Raw genomic sequence first — 17,676 nt, 5'->3', positions numbered from 1 at the left:
AATTGCACGAGCACTTTGCTCTCACTTACATTGATGAGTCCAGATTTACAGATATACAAATAAAAGCGGCATTTTAAATCACTATTTAAAAAAACTAAGTTAGCCTCATTAAAAAGAAAGACAAACCAAATCTATCATGATGTCATATAAGCATGCCAATACAAAAAAAACGTATTTCTTTTCTACAATGTAATACTATAGACAAATTCTACACAGCTACTACCTTCCTGTTTTTTTGTGGGAGACTTTTCAGGGTCCTTCTCTTCAGGTTTGCTCTTCTCAGGAGACTTTGGCTTTACAGTAGGTTTCTTCTCACTTAAGGCTGTTCGACTAAGGGACAAAGTGAATGTTAGGATGAAAGATTTCTTTTGTCTCTTCAAGAAACCAAAATATTCCTTGAACACCTTTTACAGGCTCAAAGTCGGATTTTCCTCCTCTAATCCATACACAGAAATACAGAGGGAGCGGGAATAAAAACCCGGATTCCTAAAGAGGAATCAGATGGTTTCGCAACTGTCAAAAGGCTGAAGACACCAACCTGACGCTATTGAGCATAGACTTTTCCTTTGTAGGTGGTTTAGTAACTGGGCGCTTGGTGCTCACAACTTTCACAGGATGCTGTTCTTTACCCGCCTTGTTGTACTTGCTCTTGTCAAATTTCGGCTTGGGCACACCATATTTCCTTAAGATCTTCCAACACAGAAAGTGAATAATTACACAATGCAATTTAAGTCACACAAAAACATGCTGAAAATAGTTTTCAAAGCACTACCTGAGTAAGCTGGTCCTCTAGCACCTTCTTTGGAGGGCGGACATTTGTGAAGAACACATGAAGGAGGTTTCCAGGAGTCTGAGAATTTATCTGTTCTTTACTAAGATAGATATCGGCAACCTTAATGGGTTTCGCTGGAGTTAGGCTCAGCATTTGCTCAGAATGGACGCAGCTTTTAAATATTTCCGTGAGGACTTCCCGAGCACCTGGGACCAATTTCTCACCTAATAAAAAAAAATGCAAGATGGTACAAAATACAATGACAACTGTCACAAAATCTGAAACGTGAAAAACAACACTTTGCATTCAGCTAAAATATTGTATCACATGCCACTTGCTCCAAGAGAAAATCACTTAGGAAAATTCTACTAGCAGACCTGACCTTTCTGCACTCTAATACCCTCATTTATTATAGAGAATTGAATGCCTTCTCCTGTTTTGGCCACATACTGTAATTATTATTTGAGGAACTGTAGTGGTAATGAAAAAGTAGATTATTTATGATGCCAGTGTAGAAATCATATTGTGTAGGTACACACTGACACGTATCAATTGAACTAGTAGTGAGCTGAACTTCCGGCAAGCATTATCCTCCCCTGTTCCTTGATTCAGGATTCTGGCCCATTCCAGGTATACTAGGCTCTGTACAGGTTTCACACTGTTACAGAATATAAATTACCAGCTGTCCTACCTGAACAGTTTCAGTGGCAAATTATTAGCGCGGCTATTTTCTCAACTTACTAAACAACTCAGTCAATCGTTTTTTTGGGTTGGTGGGGAGTTGTTTCTCTTTTTTTGTTTTTTACTGTTTGATTAGCTGTGAGGCCAGTTGAGCAATGTTCAGCCTGCAAATAGCTGCTTGCCAACTGATGAGAGGGAAGAAACTTGCTTTGAAATGACTCCCTGGCTCCCCTCATTGTCACCCATCAATTAGTGAGTCATACTGAATTCACACCAGCAAGGACTATGTGACCCTTCTATGTCCCAGAAGAATGCACAATACAAGTGAGTATTTGCCAATATGAAACCCGCATACCTTTTATTGACTTATCATTGAAATAATCTTCTAGTGCTGGGCTCCCTTGTGTGTCAAATAAACTCTGATTTACAGTAGAAACAGTTAAAATCTCTTCAGTTGACATTTCCATCAGTTCATCTTCACCATCCAGGCTTGACAAACCAATGAGATCACTACTATTAAACAGACTGGCTCGGATTTTCTCTATTTTAGCTCTTGACCTTATCTGTACAAATAAACAAAACTAGTTAATAGGAATTCTGACAAAACAAATTAACATCCATTTATATGAATTTGGGTCTTAAGCTTTCTCCCCTCCCCATGTAGATAATCGCTACTGCATCTCTTCTAACATTCTTCTATATCAATAATTTGATACCAGAATTCAGGTTCAGCCTAGAAGACATCCTTTCTAAGAACATCTGGCTATTGAAACCACCATGGTGCAAGTTAATCAGGCACAGCTCTGAAACAGCTATTCCATTTCTTAGTCTGGAGGCAGCCCTTAGAAATATCAGAGAAGAGGGTGAAAGTTTCAGACGGGTAACCTGTCGTTATCTGCCACCATGCTGTCCTTGCTTCAATTCTCCAATTGGAAAGAAATATCTAAATTAGCACAGGCCTTGAAGTCTCAGCTACACAAACTGGGAACAGGAACAATATCTTCCTTTGATTCCAAGAATAACCACCATGCATCATTATCAGAGCAGCTACAGACTTGGAGTAGGTTTCACTGAATATGCTGACAGCTTTCTGTACACACTTCATGGTTTATTTCAACTCTGGTATCTTCACGTCAATTAATATCTTAAGAATAGCAACTGAAGATTTTCTGTCTGAACAAGCTGATTTTCTTCTAAAAGGGAAACTGAAACAATCCCAGACTACGGGAAAATATCTCTAACAATTCACAGGCTAGCAGAAATGGCTGTGCTTTTGCAAGCCTCTGATAAATTTGCAGCAAGCGGTTAGTGTAACAACAGAGAAGAAGGGTTCCTGTGCATAGCTGAAAACCTGCAGTGATCTGGTATCAATGACAACCACCTACAATGCTTTTAAAAATTAATTTGGAACCAGACATCAACAAAATTTGTCATCTCTTCTAAAGTAACTTTGTAGAGGAATCTGTAGATAGTTTAAAATATGTGAAAGTGTAGTCATTAAACATTAAATAATTGCTTTGTGGGTCAAACCAATGGGCCACCTATCTCTAAATTAATCTCCGGCAGTGGCCAGTAGCAAATCTTTGAAGAAAGTTACATGAAAGAGGAAGTGAATAGATCTTTTCCTTTACATATTCCCTCAGCCTCAGAAATGAGTGGTTTAAAGATTTCCTCAGCTGAAGGCTGCATTGACTGCTGTGCTTAATAGCTACCAATTTGCACATCCTCCATGAACTTAATCACTTATGAATTCATTTATACCCTTGGCTTCCACAACACCTTGTGGCAATGAGCTCTACACCTTGGAACATGCAAGAGCACTGCCTTCTGTTTTAAAATTGCTACTTGGTAACTCCACTACTAGGTCCTCTCTGTCCTTTGAGGGACAGTGAAGGCTTACAAGACCGTGAAGGATACAGAGGAAGTCAACGGAGTATGAAGTTCTGTGTTGCTCAGCCGTCCTGTCCGAGCTGAGAACTTCTAGTCTCCTTAGTCTTAGGAGCAGAATAAATGTATGTCAATGTGCATGCATGACCTATGCTGAGCTACACCTTGCTAACAGTACTTTTCACTCTCCATCATTCAAATAGTGTCCTCAGTCAAGCAGAAGAACCTTTACAGAAGAAAACATACAGCACACTTTTTCCTTAACAGTCAGACGGCAGTGTTAAACACAAATCACAATGTATGGTATTTCTCAAAGCCAGAGGTTAAAAAAACCCAAAAACTAGTATCAGATCTGATTATTTCAGAAAAAAACTGACCCAAAAGGCACCCTCTCCTGACTGAAGGCTATTACCTCCACTACAGCAAAACCTTTGATTGGCCGTGACAGAAGCGGCTGGTTGTCCAGGGATGTGACTGTGTACATTGATCCAACATCAGACACAGACGCTGTTTCTACATTGTCAAGTGGTTCTCCGAGGCTGCCAAGGCTGCCAAGGCTTCCAGTACTGCAGTGTGAAAGATCCAAACTCTCCTGGCTAGAAACAACATGGGGTTCTAGCAATCCTGGTGGGATGGCCAGTTCCAGTCCAGCTTGGAACTGGTCAACTGAGATATCACTAACGGTCCGAGATATACCCTGCGAGCTGCAGAGGGAAGCCTGGCTTGTAGATGCTGAAGCACTAACGCTCATGGCAGGTGTGACACTGCTGGAGCTGCTGATATCCAGACTGTCTGCACTACTTGAAACAGTTGGTTTTTCCAGTTCAGTTCTGCATTCTCCTCCCTCTGCTTTGTCCTTGATTTTTTTGGGATCCTCTTCCTGCAAAGGGATGTAGATCTCATCTTTGAAGACTCCACCATGTGCATTACATGCCTTTCTGATTGCACTTCTGACAGTACTCTCTTCCAAGTGAGTTGGTATTCCAGAAATGACAAGCAAGCGGCTATGAGCTGTGGGACCTACTAGTGCTTGACAAGCATCTGCTACAGCATCATTTGTCACACCCAACCCTTGTGGATCCTTTCTAGTTAGGTGTCTGAGAATTATAAGCAGAGTCAGTGCTCTATGAAACCATAACATATCCTCAGGCTTGCTCCCTCCTATACTGAGGATTGCAGCATCTGTTTCAGCTACTCTGGATGAAGACCGTTTGCCTGAAGATGATGTCTTTTCCCGCTTCATTTTGACTTTTTTCCTCTTTGAGAGCAAGCTTGGACTCTGTGGTGTCTGTCCTGGAGAAGATGAAGATGATGAGGAAGAGTCACTAAGATTTGGGGCACTTGTTGAAGACACCACGTTAGCTGTTACGCTCATATTGATAGGTAAGGTTACTTCTGCTACAGCAAGGCAGACTTCCATCAGAGCATGGAAGTACGTTGAAAATCTGCCTTGGTCAGCCACTCCAACGCCAGACCCACCGCACGCATTGCCAGACACCCAGTTTTGTGTTTCTTCATCATACAACTTGTGAAGTTCTGACTGCAGGGCCATAAGCATAGCTAGACAGGGATTTAGCTGAAGGGCAATAGAAGATGATAATCCTGCTGGATTTTTTTTCTGCTCCAGATTGTGAATTTTGCGAAGCAACTCAGCCAAGAGATGAAATATTAATTCCTTCACACATGCTGCCATGTCAGTTGTCCAGAGAAAGTTCCCTGTGTGTGGAAGGCAAGACACGGGAGTCAGCAGTATTTCAATGTTAGTAGCTTTATAACCTGAGCTGCAATAGTAACACTGAAGAAAAGCACAAGAGGAGGCTATTCCAATAAGTGCATATCAACAGAAGATTTCTGGAGTTTGAAGAAAATTTCATTGTAATGGAGGAGCCCAGAAACACTTTGTGACCGTAATTTTTCTTTTTTTTTCCCCCCAAACTCTCCATCTCAGCCAGCACACTATTGGTGCTCTCTACTAAGTAAATACTGCACTCACCTAAAAATTCCACTACTTGCAGGAGAACTGAAGCAGGAATAGTATCCAGCTCGTCTTCTGATTTTCCATCCCCATCTTCCAATTTCCAAGTTAACAGCTGTTCTGTGAATGCCATTGCCAGGGGGAATTCAAGGGGAAGAGAATGCAAGACCAACACAGCTCCAGGAGGAGGAGATACTCCTAAGCAAAAAGGTCAAAGAAAATACTTATCATGACTCTAGGCATTTGTAAAGTAGAAGTAGTGACATATCTTTTAGGGTTTTTTGATGCTAAGGGAGAATTTTCTCTGTTAAGTACCTTGTAATAAATGAATAGGAATGTTTATCTATAATAAGTTAATATGATGTATAATTATAAATGTACAGATAATATTTTGTTTACATGGCACATGAAATAGAATTATTTCTAACCTGTACATACCTAAATACATATAGGAATTTCACAAAACCATTTATTTGTAGTATGATGTGTCTGATCAGTATTGAGGAAAACATCAGAGATGCTGTAGTTCAGCAAAAGAACTTAAGGACCTCCAATGGAAAGTTTTAAGAGCTGACTGCACTCAGTCACCTTCACTGCTCTACATAAATCACACTGTCTCTCCCTTGGGCCGGAAGAGTAAAAAGAGTATTAACGATTGCTTTGGCTTGAGAGGCTGGAATGGCCTATGTATTACTATACTGCGTATACATTACTCTGCGCATTGAAGGGCCCTACAAGCACCTACAAAAGCAAAAAGAAGAAATTAATCTCCATCTGAAACACAGCATCTCAAACAGCACTAGCACCGATTTGAACAGCAATAGCACCAATCTGAAATACTCAAAACTAGTGCTTTGTGAACTCCTGCAATACAAAAATAGGGAAAAAAATCAGATCCTGACAGATTTAACAGAACTAACAAAATCAGAGTCAGATTGCTTCCAACGTTTATAAAACCATGCTTTCATGATTGCATGTTTCTACTGGGACACATTTCTTAATACCTTGTACAAAAATGCTGTCATAACCAATGGCAGGATGGGTGACAATATAGGAAGGTCTTACAGAGTCAATGATGATGGTTGTCTCACTTCTGAGGATACAGTTAAAAGGTTTCTTTTTTTTTTTTTCTTACCTAGTTTGATGTGGACCTTGTCCGTAGGGGTGATCACTGAAGGGTACTGGTTGGTTGTTGGGGGAGGTGTTAGGCCTGTGTTGGTTGGAGAGGCATCTCGAGGATAGCACACTGCTTCTATTAGGTTTAACTGACCATTCCTTTTAACTTTATGCCCAAGCCCATAGACAAGCACCCGAGCCCAAGGAGCTTTATACAGGGATGAACTAGGAAAAAAGCAAGAACAGTTCAGTTAGACTGTAACTAGCTACTAAAAATCCCAACCCAAATCACAGAAAGATGAAACACACTGTGGTATTTATCCCACCACCCAGAAAACAAGACTCTGAGAAGAGAAAAATCTAAAAAAAATATGAGTATCTACATACTCAGGGTTCAGAGAGGCTCAGCAGCATGTCTTTAATCTTTGCCACTCCTGGTCCCTCAATTTACTTACTCTTTGCGGAATCCAGACTGACTTTCTTTACAGGACACAATTACAAATGCAGCCCCAGGGAAATTAACATCCATATTGACTTTGGATTCTGAAATTGGGAATTCTTCAGCAGGAAACTGTTCTGGTGCCGTCTGTAACATAACATTTCATAATGAAAGCTCCCAAGCAGCAGCAAACCACCTCCTCCTTTTTTCAAATAAAATATAGCATTGCAAATAATGACACAGTGCGAGGCCACGTCACTTTAATATGCTCTGGAGTATTGCTATTGCTTGTTTTTTCAGTGTGCTCACTATGATCAGAATAGGAATACAATTCATCCAGAGAAACAATTCAGTGTGAGGGACAGCATTACGGAAGTTAGAATCACTCATAAAGCAAGGGCTCCTTAGAAAGGGGAACAACACTGCTCATAAAACATTACTAAGTATTTTACCTGCAAAAAGGAACAGATCTGTTTAGTGAGATCTAACAGACTCTCCTCTCCTTGATGCAGTGTCCGAGTAATGGCAACAGTAAGCCACTCTCTGATGGCTTGTGAATTGCCCTGGTAGAAGAGGTCTGTGGCAGCACAGTTCTGGGAATGGATGCAGTGTTGCAGGGACTGGGCCAAAAGAATAGAACTTGAACTGATTGTTCCATCTGTAATAACAAGTAAGATAGGACAAATTTGGAGATCACTTCAACATGTTTATGTAGCCTAGGAAACAGATGGTGGAAAGAGAAGTCTTAACACACTTGGAAGATTACAAGCCTCTATTTTCACTCCTGAGCAAGTGCAGAACTCCTCCCTGAGGTCAACAGTAGAAAGGATCCACGCAAGACTAGACTTGCACCCCTGACATGGTGGCAGATGGGACGGCCCTCTAAATGCCAGCTGTGTTCTTCACCTGCCTTAAGCCAACCCTTACGGCGGTCTGCCAGTCACTGAGCTGTGGGTTCACAGCTGCCTAGTTTTGTCCCATGTACGAAGGCGGGCATATTTCAGTTTACTGCATAAGTACAATGAGGACAAGTGACCAGAAGTGCTCTCTTCCCCACTCATTCTAGATGAGGTGAAAGTGGCTTTATCTGTTCTCAAGCTTTCCCCATATATGAACACATAGCTTCCAGGTGGCCCCAAGTGGGTTGCAAGCCCCAAGATCTCATGGCTGTCATTCTGGAACTGATGGGAGAAGTCAAAAAATAACAAAGTGCAGTGCACAGAGTGTGCAATTCACCAAAATGCCAGTTTGGAAACTGTATGTATTAGCAAGACTTGAATTAGACATATTTTAAAGAGGAAAAACTAAATAAAAGCTTGTAAAATTATTCTCAAAGCCATGCAAAGTAGTGCTGTAGCCTGCAAGAGGATCTTTTACAATGCGGCATCTGTTAGAGGTAGCCAAGTTTCAAAGTAATTGGAGGAGGGGACAGGATTCTTTCCAACAGTAAATAATTACTTCCAATTGTTAATAGCTTATATTTAGCACCTCCTACTTCCTCCTTATGCTCCAGCCACATTACACACATTTCTTTACATGCAAAATAGCTTTGTCACGATAATTGTCTTTGTTAACACTCACTTGAATTAGCCAAAGATTCTTTTCCATGATTCAGCACATACATTCTCTAACCAGATCTGTGATTCCAGTAGGAAAAGGACAAACCACTTTGTGAAATGAAGAAGAGTTGAATTTTGAAAACTGAGACACCCAACTGGCATTTAGTTTTACTACCCTGGATTCGAACTATAAAACTTTCTCAATAGCTTACAAGTGTCCCATATGGATATCCCCCCGCCCTCCAATAAACAGAAGAACACCGATGACAAAGGGATGGAAGCACACTGAATGGAATCTTAGGAGAGACTCAGAACTCTCTTGAACACTTTTAGTTAGATCATTAGCATGAATTTCAGTTTAGTACCCTATCATTAAGGTCAGGAGTCCATTGAGACTTTTTTTTTTTCCAAATATCATCATTATTAACAAATTAATCAATAAGTGCCAAATGAACTAGACTTTTTTTTTTGTCCCCATAAAACCATTGTACCAGAAAAGAGCTGTGATAAAAATTAGTGTTTACCAGGAAGAGGTGGTGCAAGAAGTTGGTTGGATAGCAACTGCAGGTGCTCCAGAGTGATATCACGGATAGCGGGAATATGAAACAGCCGAGTAAACATATGTGGAGATTTGGGGGCAAAAATATTGAGGAGAGCCATGCGGCAGTATAGCTTGGCCAGAGCAGCTTCACTTCGCAAAAGCTCTCTAGAAAACACAAACATCAAAACATAAAATTGCTTCACCACACTTAGAAATAAGCCATATCCAGCAGCCTGCCCCAAATCCAAACCTATATACCTAATTATTTAAAAGGTTCAAGTAGACTCAAATCTTTATTATTCACTTAAGACAGCACTCAGCCCATCTAGTTCTGGTACGAAATTAAGGCACAGGAATTAGAAGCCAACTCTCCACAAAGTCAGTAAAGAGTTCTTCAGCTTTTAGATAGCAACTGACTGATGGTACAAGAAAGCTAAGCTTCAAGGAAGGTACCTGTTAGACCAGCATGTATAAGACCACTTTCACATGACTAAGTAAAATCCTTCCAACAAGACAATTATAACCAATTTCCTTTATTACAAAAAAAAAATGAACAAAACCATCAACAAAAAAATCCACCAAAAAAATCCCCCCAGTACCCGTTAAAACATGAATCTTTGCCATCTTGAATCCAACAACTACAATAAGATTCAGAAGTTTACGACTGCTCAAAGGTTGCAGTAGATATTTGTACTACAGGAAATGCTATAGATCAAGTCAGATAATACAAATGCCTTCTAACTACATTTTTTTTTACCTGTGAATTTGGATATTGGTATTATCCAGGGTAACCAATCCATTTGTTGCAGTCCTCCTATAACCAGCAGGGGGCCTTTCCAACATGTCAATAGGATACCAATATCTTACCAGAACCCCTTCACTTCTGAGATATGTCTCTACTTGAACCAATTCATTTACCTGGAACACCAAACCCAACACTGTCAATAAACACAGTAATGGTAATATTTTTGTCCTTCAAGAAGAGCACCAAATCAGCATTCTAATCAGTTTAGTACACTTAATCATATTTGCTTGATGCTGATGTTGCATCAGCAACATGACGTGATGCTGATACATTAAAAGCCCCCCCAATGCATCTTTACTCACTGAATCAACATCCAGAACAACACCATGAAGACCGAATGTCTTCAGCATTCCACGAATAGCAAACTTGGGTAAAGCTGTTCCAACAGCACTACTGGTAACATTGTTACTGTCAGGACAGCGAGTCACCACCGTGAGACCTGGTCAGAAAGGGACAACACAGCTTTTAAGGTACAGCATTTTCCTCAGACTGACAGTTTATGAAGTGGATCCCAAGTATCAGAGCCCTTTAGCTTTTATTTTCCCCTCCAGATGCTTTTTGCTGGCCTTACCTTTTCGTACTTTATCAATTGTAAATTTGTTTGCTTCATCTTTGATATCCTCGATAGTAGGAAGGTACAGGTCTCTTGGGATGCCACCATTTTCCTCGTAGAGGAATTCTACGGTTTGTCGTGCTATATCAACCATTCCTGGAAGACAGAAGGGAGTGCTAGTTATTTTCCCCAGCCACTTGACGTAAGTTCTTATTCTCATTAACATCCTAAGCAGATGAGCTATCTAATTACTTAAACGTTCTTTCAGTCAGGCTGATAGGGATTGGAGCTTTCCTGAGATGCACTTGTATGCTTGTCACTAGGGCTCAGAATTCTTGCTTTGCTCTTACTATGACTTTCCCACAAACACGTCATCTTGCCAGACCTGCATTCATTTACAAATCTCCCTTTATTAAAGGGTTCCTCAAAAGTTTTGCCTTGCTATAGTCACAGACAGAAAATGCATGTAAATAGTTTCTTCCCAAACTATTATTCCTAAGTATTTCTCTATCTACATAACAGCATATTTAAATAGTCCAACTTAAGTAAAAGCGTTAAAGAAAAATCATGACCCCAAACGAAATTCTAAACACTTGATGAAAACAGCAAGTGATTTTTTTATTTAAAATTTCCAGCCCTGAATACAGTAAAACATAAAAGAAACACAGGCATTCACACTTATTGCACATCACACAAAACAAGGTGCATAGAAATAAACATAGCCATACCTAACTGTAAAGCTCCTTTTATCTGATCCAGCCCAGACTTCCTCTCAGCCTCATTACGGAACCTTCTTCTAATTGTAGGGAAAACTTTAGTTTCCCAGGCTTTAACCAACAGGGCGTAGTGATCCTCCTACAAAGACAGAAGTTGTTTAGAACACCAAGAAGAAAGAAAAATTAACAGCAGCTATATTTTCCTTAAGGAAGCAGGGAAAACCCATTGTGTGGCAAAACTTAAAAATCTGAATTACAAGATCTGTATTTAGGCTAGGAGTTACAGCAGGCAGAGCGTGCCATGTTCCTCACCCGGGGAATGTCATCATCGTCATCATCATCACTTTCATCATCTGCAATAGGAGGGGGATGAGGATCGGGGCCCGATGTGATAAAATTCTCATAACTTAATTCCATTTTATAGTGGCAAGATGTATCACTGTCATATTCTGCAAAACACATATGGAAATACTGAGATCATAATGCACTAGAAGGCATGATGCAAAAATATTCCATGATGTTTTTTATATATATTGCATTCCATGATCATCAATCGCTCTGTGGAAATGTAATGCATTTTGACGTAGCAAAACCAATTGGCTGATCCAATCAGCTAGAATATCTTACTGCATTCAAAGCCCTAATAAGATAATTTCTCACTGTAGTTGCATTAATCGAGAAAAATTTGTGCATCCATATAAAGGAAGACCAAAGTAAGATTTTTTTTTTTTTAATTGCCTTGTCTAAAATCAAATAAGCACCTATTTGACAATGCTTGTTGTACTGCTGTACCTAAACAGGCAGCACCTAAGGACTGCAGCCAGGATGCGCTTAAATCCTGTTTAATTGATTGTAATTTCTCCTGAAAGAGATTTTTAAAAAAAATGTTAATCATCACTTTACGTTGTTGAGCCGTTGCAACAGCAGCAATTCTACAAGGAGGTCCATGGGTGCCAGGATCAGAAGCTATGCTGGTGCCAGCATCGTTATCACTATCAGAAGCCATGGCAAAAGGCAACGCTTCAAAGTTGGCACTTATTTCTTCAGCTAGGTCAATACACAGATCAGCAGCATTCCTGTGAGCCTGCCCTTCAGCATAGGCAAATTGGCGAGATCCAAAGTTAGCACGGACTTTGGTGTTCTGAAAGAAGATGCACATAAAAGCATTAAGGTGAGTTGTGGATTGTTTTGATCCTTCTCTTTGCTCTTTCTAAAAAAGCTCAGCCAAAGGGATAAGCTGATCACATCTCCATGCCATATGGTTTTCCCAGCATTGCTAGCTATAAAACTGGATGCAGCAGGGAAAGTATTAATCTTCTAAATAGAAACACTGAACTCGCCTCTTTTCTAGCTTCAAGATACAGCATACTTAGCTAGTATACTTTGGAGCAAGGTCACTGCTGGGAAGGAATACTAATGGAAGGGCTACTAGTACAGAATAATGCCATCTTATCAAGCCAGCTGCATATTAGTGTCCTCATGGGCAAAAAAGTGCAAAATAATGACAAAACACCTATCCGCCTGGGAAGGGTAATGGAATACCTCAGCTGAACTCAAAGGTCAAAACTATTGCTCTACTTTTTTACAGATACGTAAGCAGGCTCAATACATTCTATAGTATGTTTTTAATATATTTTTAAAAGACTATATACCAAGCACCATATTTCTGTTAAAAACTTGCCTTTTTCTGAATGTGGACAACTGGCCACATTCCACCAGAGACATCTTCTAGGTATGGCCCAAGTCGCTGCCCACAATATGTAAAATAAACTCTGCCTTTCGCTGGCTGCCCTGGAGGGGGTGGAGTTCCTTCTGTTCTTTCCCATCCAATTCCTGCTACATCACCTGCAGAAAGAGATAATAATCAAAAGAATGGATTTAATGTTTTCTCACATCCACTGTTTCCCTTACATTTAGAGGACTTCCTGATTTAGCAGGTAAGCAAGTTAGCAGTATTCTTACATACCAGGAGAAAGAGTCACATCCAGTCTAACACTCTTCCACTGTAGCAAGCTGGAGCCATTGTAATGCACTGCTCGCCCATTACTGAGAAGTAACACAAAAAGAAAGTTAAAAAGAGCACTGAAACAAATAAGGATTACAACTCACTAAAAGGTAAAGTCTAGGTAACTGTGATACTGAAAAAGGCAACCCAGCTCTCCTTATTTTGATAAGGAGATATTCTAGTTCATCACTTTAACATTTCAATTAAAATGTATGCGTTGCCTACTACGTGCTCACAATACTCCTCCCTAAGTTGCTTACAAACGTACTGAGGAAGACCATGATTTCTGATGCCCAACATACTTGTGAAAAAGACAGGTGCCCACTGGGTTTGTCCAGGCACCATCCCGTTTTTCAGCTTCTGTAGCAAATCCGAATGAAACTATTGGTCCAGTGTCATCATCTGTATCTCCATAGGAAACTATTTCAATTTCCCAGTAGAATGATGGTGCCTAGAAATAAAAAAATTTTAAAGTTATTTACAAAGCACAGGTAAAATAGAAAGTTTTATTTCTTTTTCTTTTCATGCACTGTTGAATATTAAATGACACAAACTGTTGCACAGTTGTGAGTTATTACCTGTACTGGAACTGGTGAAGTGGCATAGATAAATGTGCCCCGAGGAAGTCCCCCGCCTGCGCTAGGATCAGCCAAAAAGGTCACAGCTGTGAGATGCGATGAAAACATGCATGCTCGCACAGGGGGGAACACTCTTGATGGGCTCCAAGTGATTTCTTTGGGCTACAAACAGGAACAGAGCATTTTATTCTACTAATTACAGTTGAAGTCATCTACTGAGATCCAATGACACATTCTTTGATGAAGTGCACGTTTAAAACAATACATGCAACTACCACAACTGCAATCAAAACAAATCACATCCCATTACAGAAATTCAGATTAAATTTTTATATAAGAATCCAACCAGTTGGGCTCCAACACCACAGGCAGACCCCTCTACACTCAGTGCCTGACATTTGCAAGGGGCAGAAGACTCAGCACTGTTTCTGTGCTCACCTGTCTTCTGTCTGCTTGGAGTGGAGGGGGGGGAGGCCGAGCACAGTCCCGATACAACATTCGTAACCTTTCACACTGCATTTCCACAACAAGGAGCCTCTCTCCTGAAACAAACCAAACCGAGTCATGAGGTTCCAAGCAAATCTAGTTACTTGAATCCAACAATGCAATCTTAATGCTGGTAAATAGAAAACAAATAGAACATTTGCATTTTAAGATATCTGATCAAATAGTCTCACCTAATCAACAAAATTGAGGACCAAATCTAATGTAGACAAGCAATTGTTTCCCTCATGTTTGATTTATATTTGGTTACCAATGACACTTAATGTTAATTAAGATATAAAGTTCATTGCAGTGAGCAAGTCTATGACCCAGCAAAAGCAGAAAGTCAAAAAATCAGTATGCTCCCTTTTACGCTGGAGATCACATTGAAATCCACTTGGTTCCTACCCTAACATCCTTCACTTCGGCCACTTTTCCTCCAATGAAAGGCTCTGACATGTTCCTAAAGCTTGCCCTTGAACTAAGACTTCTGCTGGGCCCACTGCTTATCCTTAAACAAGAGGGAAGGAAATTCAGAGCTCAATGATAAAGAATATAAGAAAGCATTGTAAAAAACAGCAAAGAGGTCATAAAAAGAAAACATATAAATGATAATGGCAAGGAATACAGAGTAGGTTACTCTGGAAGCAAGAAAAGTGGACAGGGTTCAGAAGCACAGTAGTAGCGGCCTAGTCCTGGGACTTGCATCTTCTGTGATGCACAGGATAATCATATTCTGGCCTAAGCTTTATGCCCAATGTTTAAAATTGAGTCTGATTATTAGCTACTCTTACATTAACAGCTCTGCAGCTATGACAAGACATGCTGTACTCTGCCTGCTATCAAACTCTAAGTAGCTGGAGGACAAAAAACTGAAATTATTTTAAAAGCTGTTAGAATACGAATACGACAATGAAGCTGCAAGAACGTGTTGAATACCTACCAGGGCTGCACTCCTGTGCTACCAAATTAAGAACTTCTACAGCAGCTGGACACTGTTGAATGAATTCTTCACAGAATGAGCTGTCTTCTAACAGCTGAGCCATCACCAGGCATGCTCTTAATGGAAAAATAACATGTGTAAAGCATTACAAAAGTGTACGCTGAGTTCAAAGTTGTCTTTACACGTATTGAATTCAAGACCATTTTAAAAGACAGCACATCGACTAGTCTATTTCTTTGTCTGGTTGCTTAGCTATCCACTGGATCTTCTACAATGAGAGCTTTCCCCAGCTTCATAAGATTTACCAACATGAAGCATTTGCTCAATGCATTGTCAGTGTCACAGGGGGCACTTTATTTTTGGTGCTCATTTTAACAACATCCAGACACTAAATGTACTTAAGGAAGCAAACAAGAATTTTTGCATTGTCCCCTGCTGTCGTCTGTCAACACCCACAGAGGAAGAAAACAAGAACCCATGCAATTTTCTTGAACATTTGTGTATGGTATCAAAATAGACTGAGGTCCTGCACAAAAACCAAAAACTCACCTGGTTCTTATCTCAGCAAGAAGCCGGACCACTGCCATTACTGGAGTTGAGCCATCTCCTGTTGCAGGAAGTGAGGTGTGAATAGATAGACTTCCCTCCTGAGGAAGCAACATGGACTGGACTGCCTGTACTACCTTCTCAGTAATGGACAGTTTATGAAGAGGCAATGCCTGATGGTGGGGGGGCACGGTAAAAAGTTAAATTCAAGTAGTTAGTTTCTAAGAAATGAGGGCTTTTTATTACCTGGAGTTAATTCTCATTTTGTACTACCACAAACCAGCACCAAACACCAGTCAAAAAAAGAGAAAACAGAAATAAAACAAAAACCCTACACAGTACGCAACAGAACATCTTTAAGCACCAAAAGATGAATATCCATGTTACTTTAATGAGAACTTAAATATAGATAATTGTTAAGATATGTTTAAAATAATGAAGCAAATTTTACAAATAATATTTAATCAAAGATGAAACAGACTTTTTACATGCTGTAGATTAATTGCCAGTGTGCTATGACAGAAAAAATAAATAATTGATAGTATACTTAATATTGCATTCTTAAAACTACCGTACCTCAGATCTTGGAACACAGAGCCTAGATAATGGAATAGTTAATGTGTCTGATGCTTGTGAGGTCTTTCTACTGTCTATACTGGTAGGTGGAAATTTGACCGTTGCTATACCTTCTTGTTCATTAATAGATGCCACAACTCCAATGCTTCCTGCTATTCCTTTACCTAAAACCTACAACCAAAGAAGGTCTGCATAAGATTTCAGGCTGTTCAAACAAGAAACACTGAGCGCTTAGCACCACACACAGCAACTCAACACACAATTAGAGCTGGGTATTTTAGGAAAACAGGAATAACACACAATAGCAGTCTCCACAGGTGTTACTGCAACTGCTTCACAATTGCAGGCAGTCTGCACGCTGCTTCCCAAGTATTTCAATGCAGGCAAAACATCGCCAAAAGCACCAATTCTCATTTAAGATATAAAACGTCAGTGATGCTGTATTACCTGAACTTCAGAACCGATTTTAATTGTTTCCTTAAAGCCACCCAGAGCACAAAGGGCAGCTACTGCCTGCCGAGCAATTCTCTGAAGCTTAGCAAGTTTCCTTCCACTGCTACTTCCATTCTCCAAAATACTCTCTGCATACTTCCCAAGTTGTGGAATGTACATCAGAGCCCGAGACAGAACCTGAAGACAGAAGCAAAAATACCAGAGAATTACTTCAAAGCACAATTCAAACAAAAACCAATGCTCCAAGCCTCCAGCCCACACACAGTCTCAGAAGAATTATTTTTGTTCTTGAAGAGAATTATATAACTCAGAATATTCTATGGTCTCTGAAGTACAAACACCATCAAAGCCAGCTCCATTCCCTAATAACTTTTAGAACCACAAGAGTTACATACATAAGCTCAGCAGAAGTCTTCGCTCAAGGATTTAGCCTAAGCAACAGATTAGGTGCTACAGGATTCAGAGGAACATAAAAGCCATGTGTTATACTTTCCAGCCAACACTTTGGACCCTCAGAGGTCATGGAAATGAGGACTGAAGAGCAAACGTAGAGTAACCCGGCAAAGGCAAGATAACTCCGTAAACAAACAGCATTATTAATTACTGAAAAGAATGACAGGTGAGTTAGAATGTGTTGTCATTCTGTAATGCTGGATACTTTTTCATTATTTATTCCACCCTAACACATCAGAGAGATACATCTGCTAGAAAGGGCTACTTCTATGCAGTTACACATCCCGGTTTGAAGCATTAGAGGTAGTAAATCGGAAAGGAGTAGCTTAGGAAATTCCTAATATTTAAGTTCTCTTAACTACTCAGTACATGCTTGGTGTATAATTTGATACTTAGTCTTCTGTCTGCTTACTTTTTCAGCAGTTGTTGTCCATATCTGAGCTGCATTTGATTCTGGTGCCATCAACAAGCTATGTAGCAAAGCTATCACCTCTGCTGCCATGCTGTTTGCAACATGACCACTAATGAATGGCCTTACAGGATCCGTCCTATACAGAAGAAGAAAGAAATTTGCCTATTAATTTCAAGATGAGAA

At 40.0% G+C, this 17,676-nt stretch overlaps 1 protein-coding gene across 5 annotated transcripts in view; it reads right to left on the bottom strand.

The window, feature by feature from the left end:
* The window catches only part of HECTD4 (HECT domain E3 ubiquitin protein ligase 4), a 78,145-nt gene that overhangs the window by 12,919 nt on the left and 47,550 nt on the right, over nucleotides 1-17,676 (bottom strand). For 4 of the 5 annotated variants that reach the window (XM_064466016.1, XM_064466018.1, XM_064466017.1 and 1 more), the window contains exons 40-65: nucleotides 17,494-17,629; nucleotides 16,623-16,805; nucleotides 16,176-16,346; nucleotides 15,603-15,772; nucleotides 15,054-15,169; nucleotides 14,066-14,169; nucleotides 13,628-13,789; nucleotides 13,352-13,500; nucleotides 13,011-13,090; nucleotides 12,726-12,889; nucleotides 11,948-12,185; nucleotides 11,357-11,493; nucleotides 11,057-11,183; nucleotides 10,347-10,484; nucleotides 10,078-10,214; nucleotides 9,728-9,888; nucleotides 8,954-9,135; nucleotides 7,323-7,528; nucleotides 6,887-7,017; nucleotides 6,451-6,656; nucleotides 5,334-5,513; nucleotides 3,753-5,056; nucleotides 1,809-2,016; nucleotides 773-996; nucleotides 539-690; nucleotides 224-330 (exon numbers count right to left, since the gene is read on the bottom strand). In XM_064466016.1, coding sequence (XP_064322086.1) covers nucleotides 224-330; nucleotides 539-690; nucleotides 773-996; nucleotides 1,809-2,016; nucleotides 3,753-5,056; nucleotides 5,334-5,513; nucleotides 6,451-6,656; nucleotides 6,887-7,017; nucleotides 7,323-7,528; nucleotides 8,954-9,135; nucleotides 9,728-9,888; nucleotides 10,078-10,214; nucleotides 10,347-10,484; nucleotides 11,057-11,183; nucleotides 11,357-11,493; nucleotides 11,948-12,185; nucleotides 12,726-12,889; nucleotides 13,011-13,090; nucleotides 13,352-13,500; nucleotides 13,628-13,789; nucleotides 14,066-14,169; nucleotides 15,054-15,169; nucleotides 15,603-15,772; nucleotides 16,176-16,346; nucleotides 16,623-16,805; nucleotides 17,494-17,629 — 5,273 coding nt within the window. Of the gene's footprint in view, nucleotides 1-214; nucleotides 331-538; nucleotides 691-772; nucleotides 997-1,808; nucleotides 2,017-3,752; nucleotides 5,057-5,333; nucleotides 5,514-6,450; nucleotides 6,657-6,886; nucleotides 7,018-7,322; nucleotides 7,529-8,953; nucleotides 9,136-9,727; nucleotides 9,889-10,077; nucleotides 10,215-10,346; nucleotides 10,485-11,056; nucleotides 11,184-11,356; nucleotides 11,494-11,947; nucleotides 12,186-12,725; nucleotides 12,890-13,010; nucleotides 13,091-13,351; nucleotides 13,501-13,627; nucleotides 13,790-14,065; nucleotides 14,170-15,053; nucleotides 15,170-15,602; nucleotides 15,773-16,175; nucleotides 16,347-16,622; nucleotides 16,806-17,493; nucleotides 17,630-17,676 lie in introns of all 5 variants that reach the window. The other variant, XM_064466020.1, reaches the window with a different exon arrangement.

Source organism: Phalacrocorax carbo, chromosome 15 (assembly GCF_963921805.1).
Source record: "Phalacrocorax carbo chromosome 15, bPhaCar2.1, whole genome shotgun sequence".
Taxonomy (NCBI): domain Eukaryota; kingdom Metazoa; phylum Chordata; class Aves; order Suliformes; family Phalacrocoracidae; genus Phalacrocorax; species Phalacrocorax carbo.
This window is presented reverse-complemented; position numbering and strand designations above follow the sequence as displayed.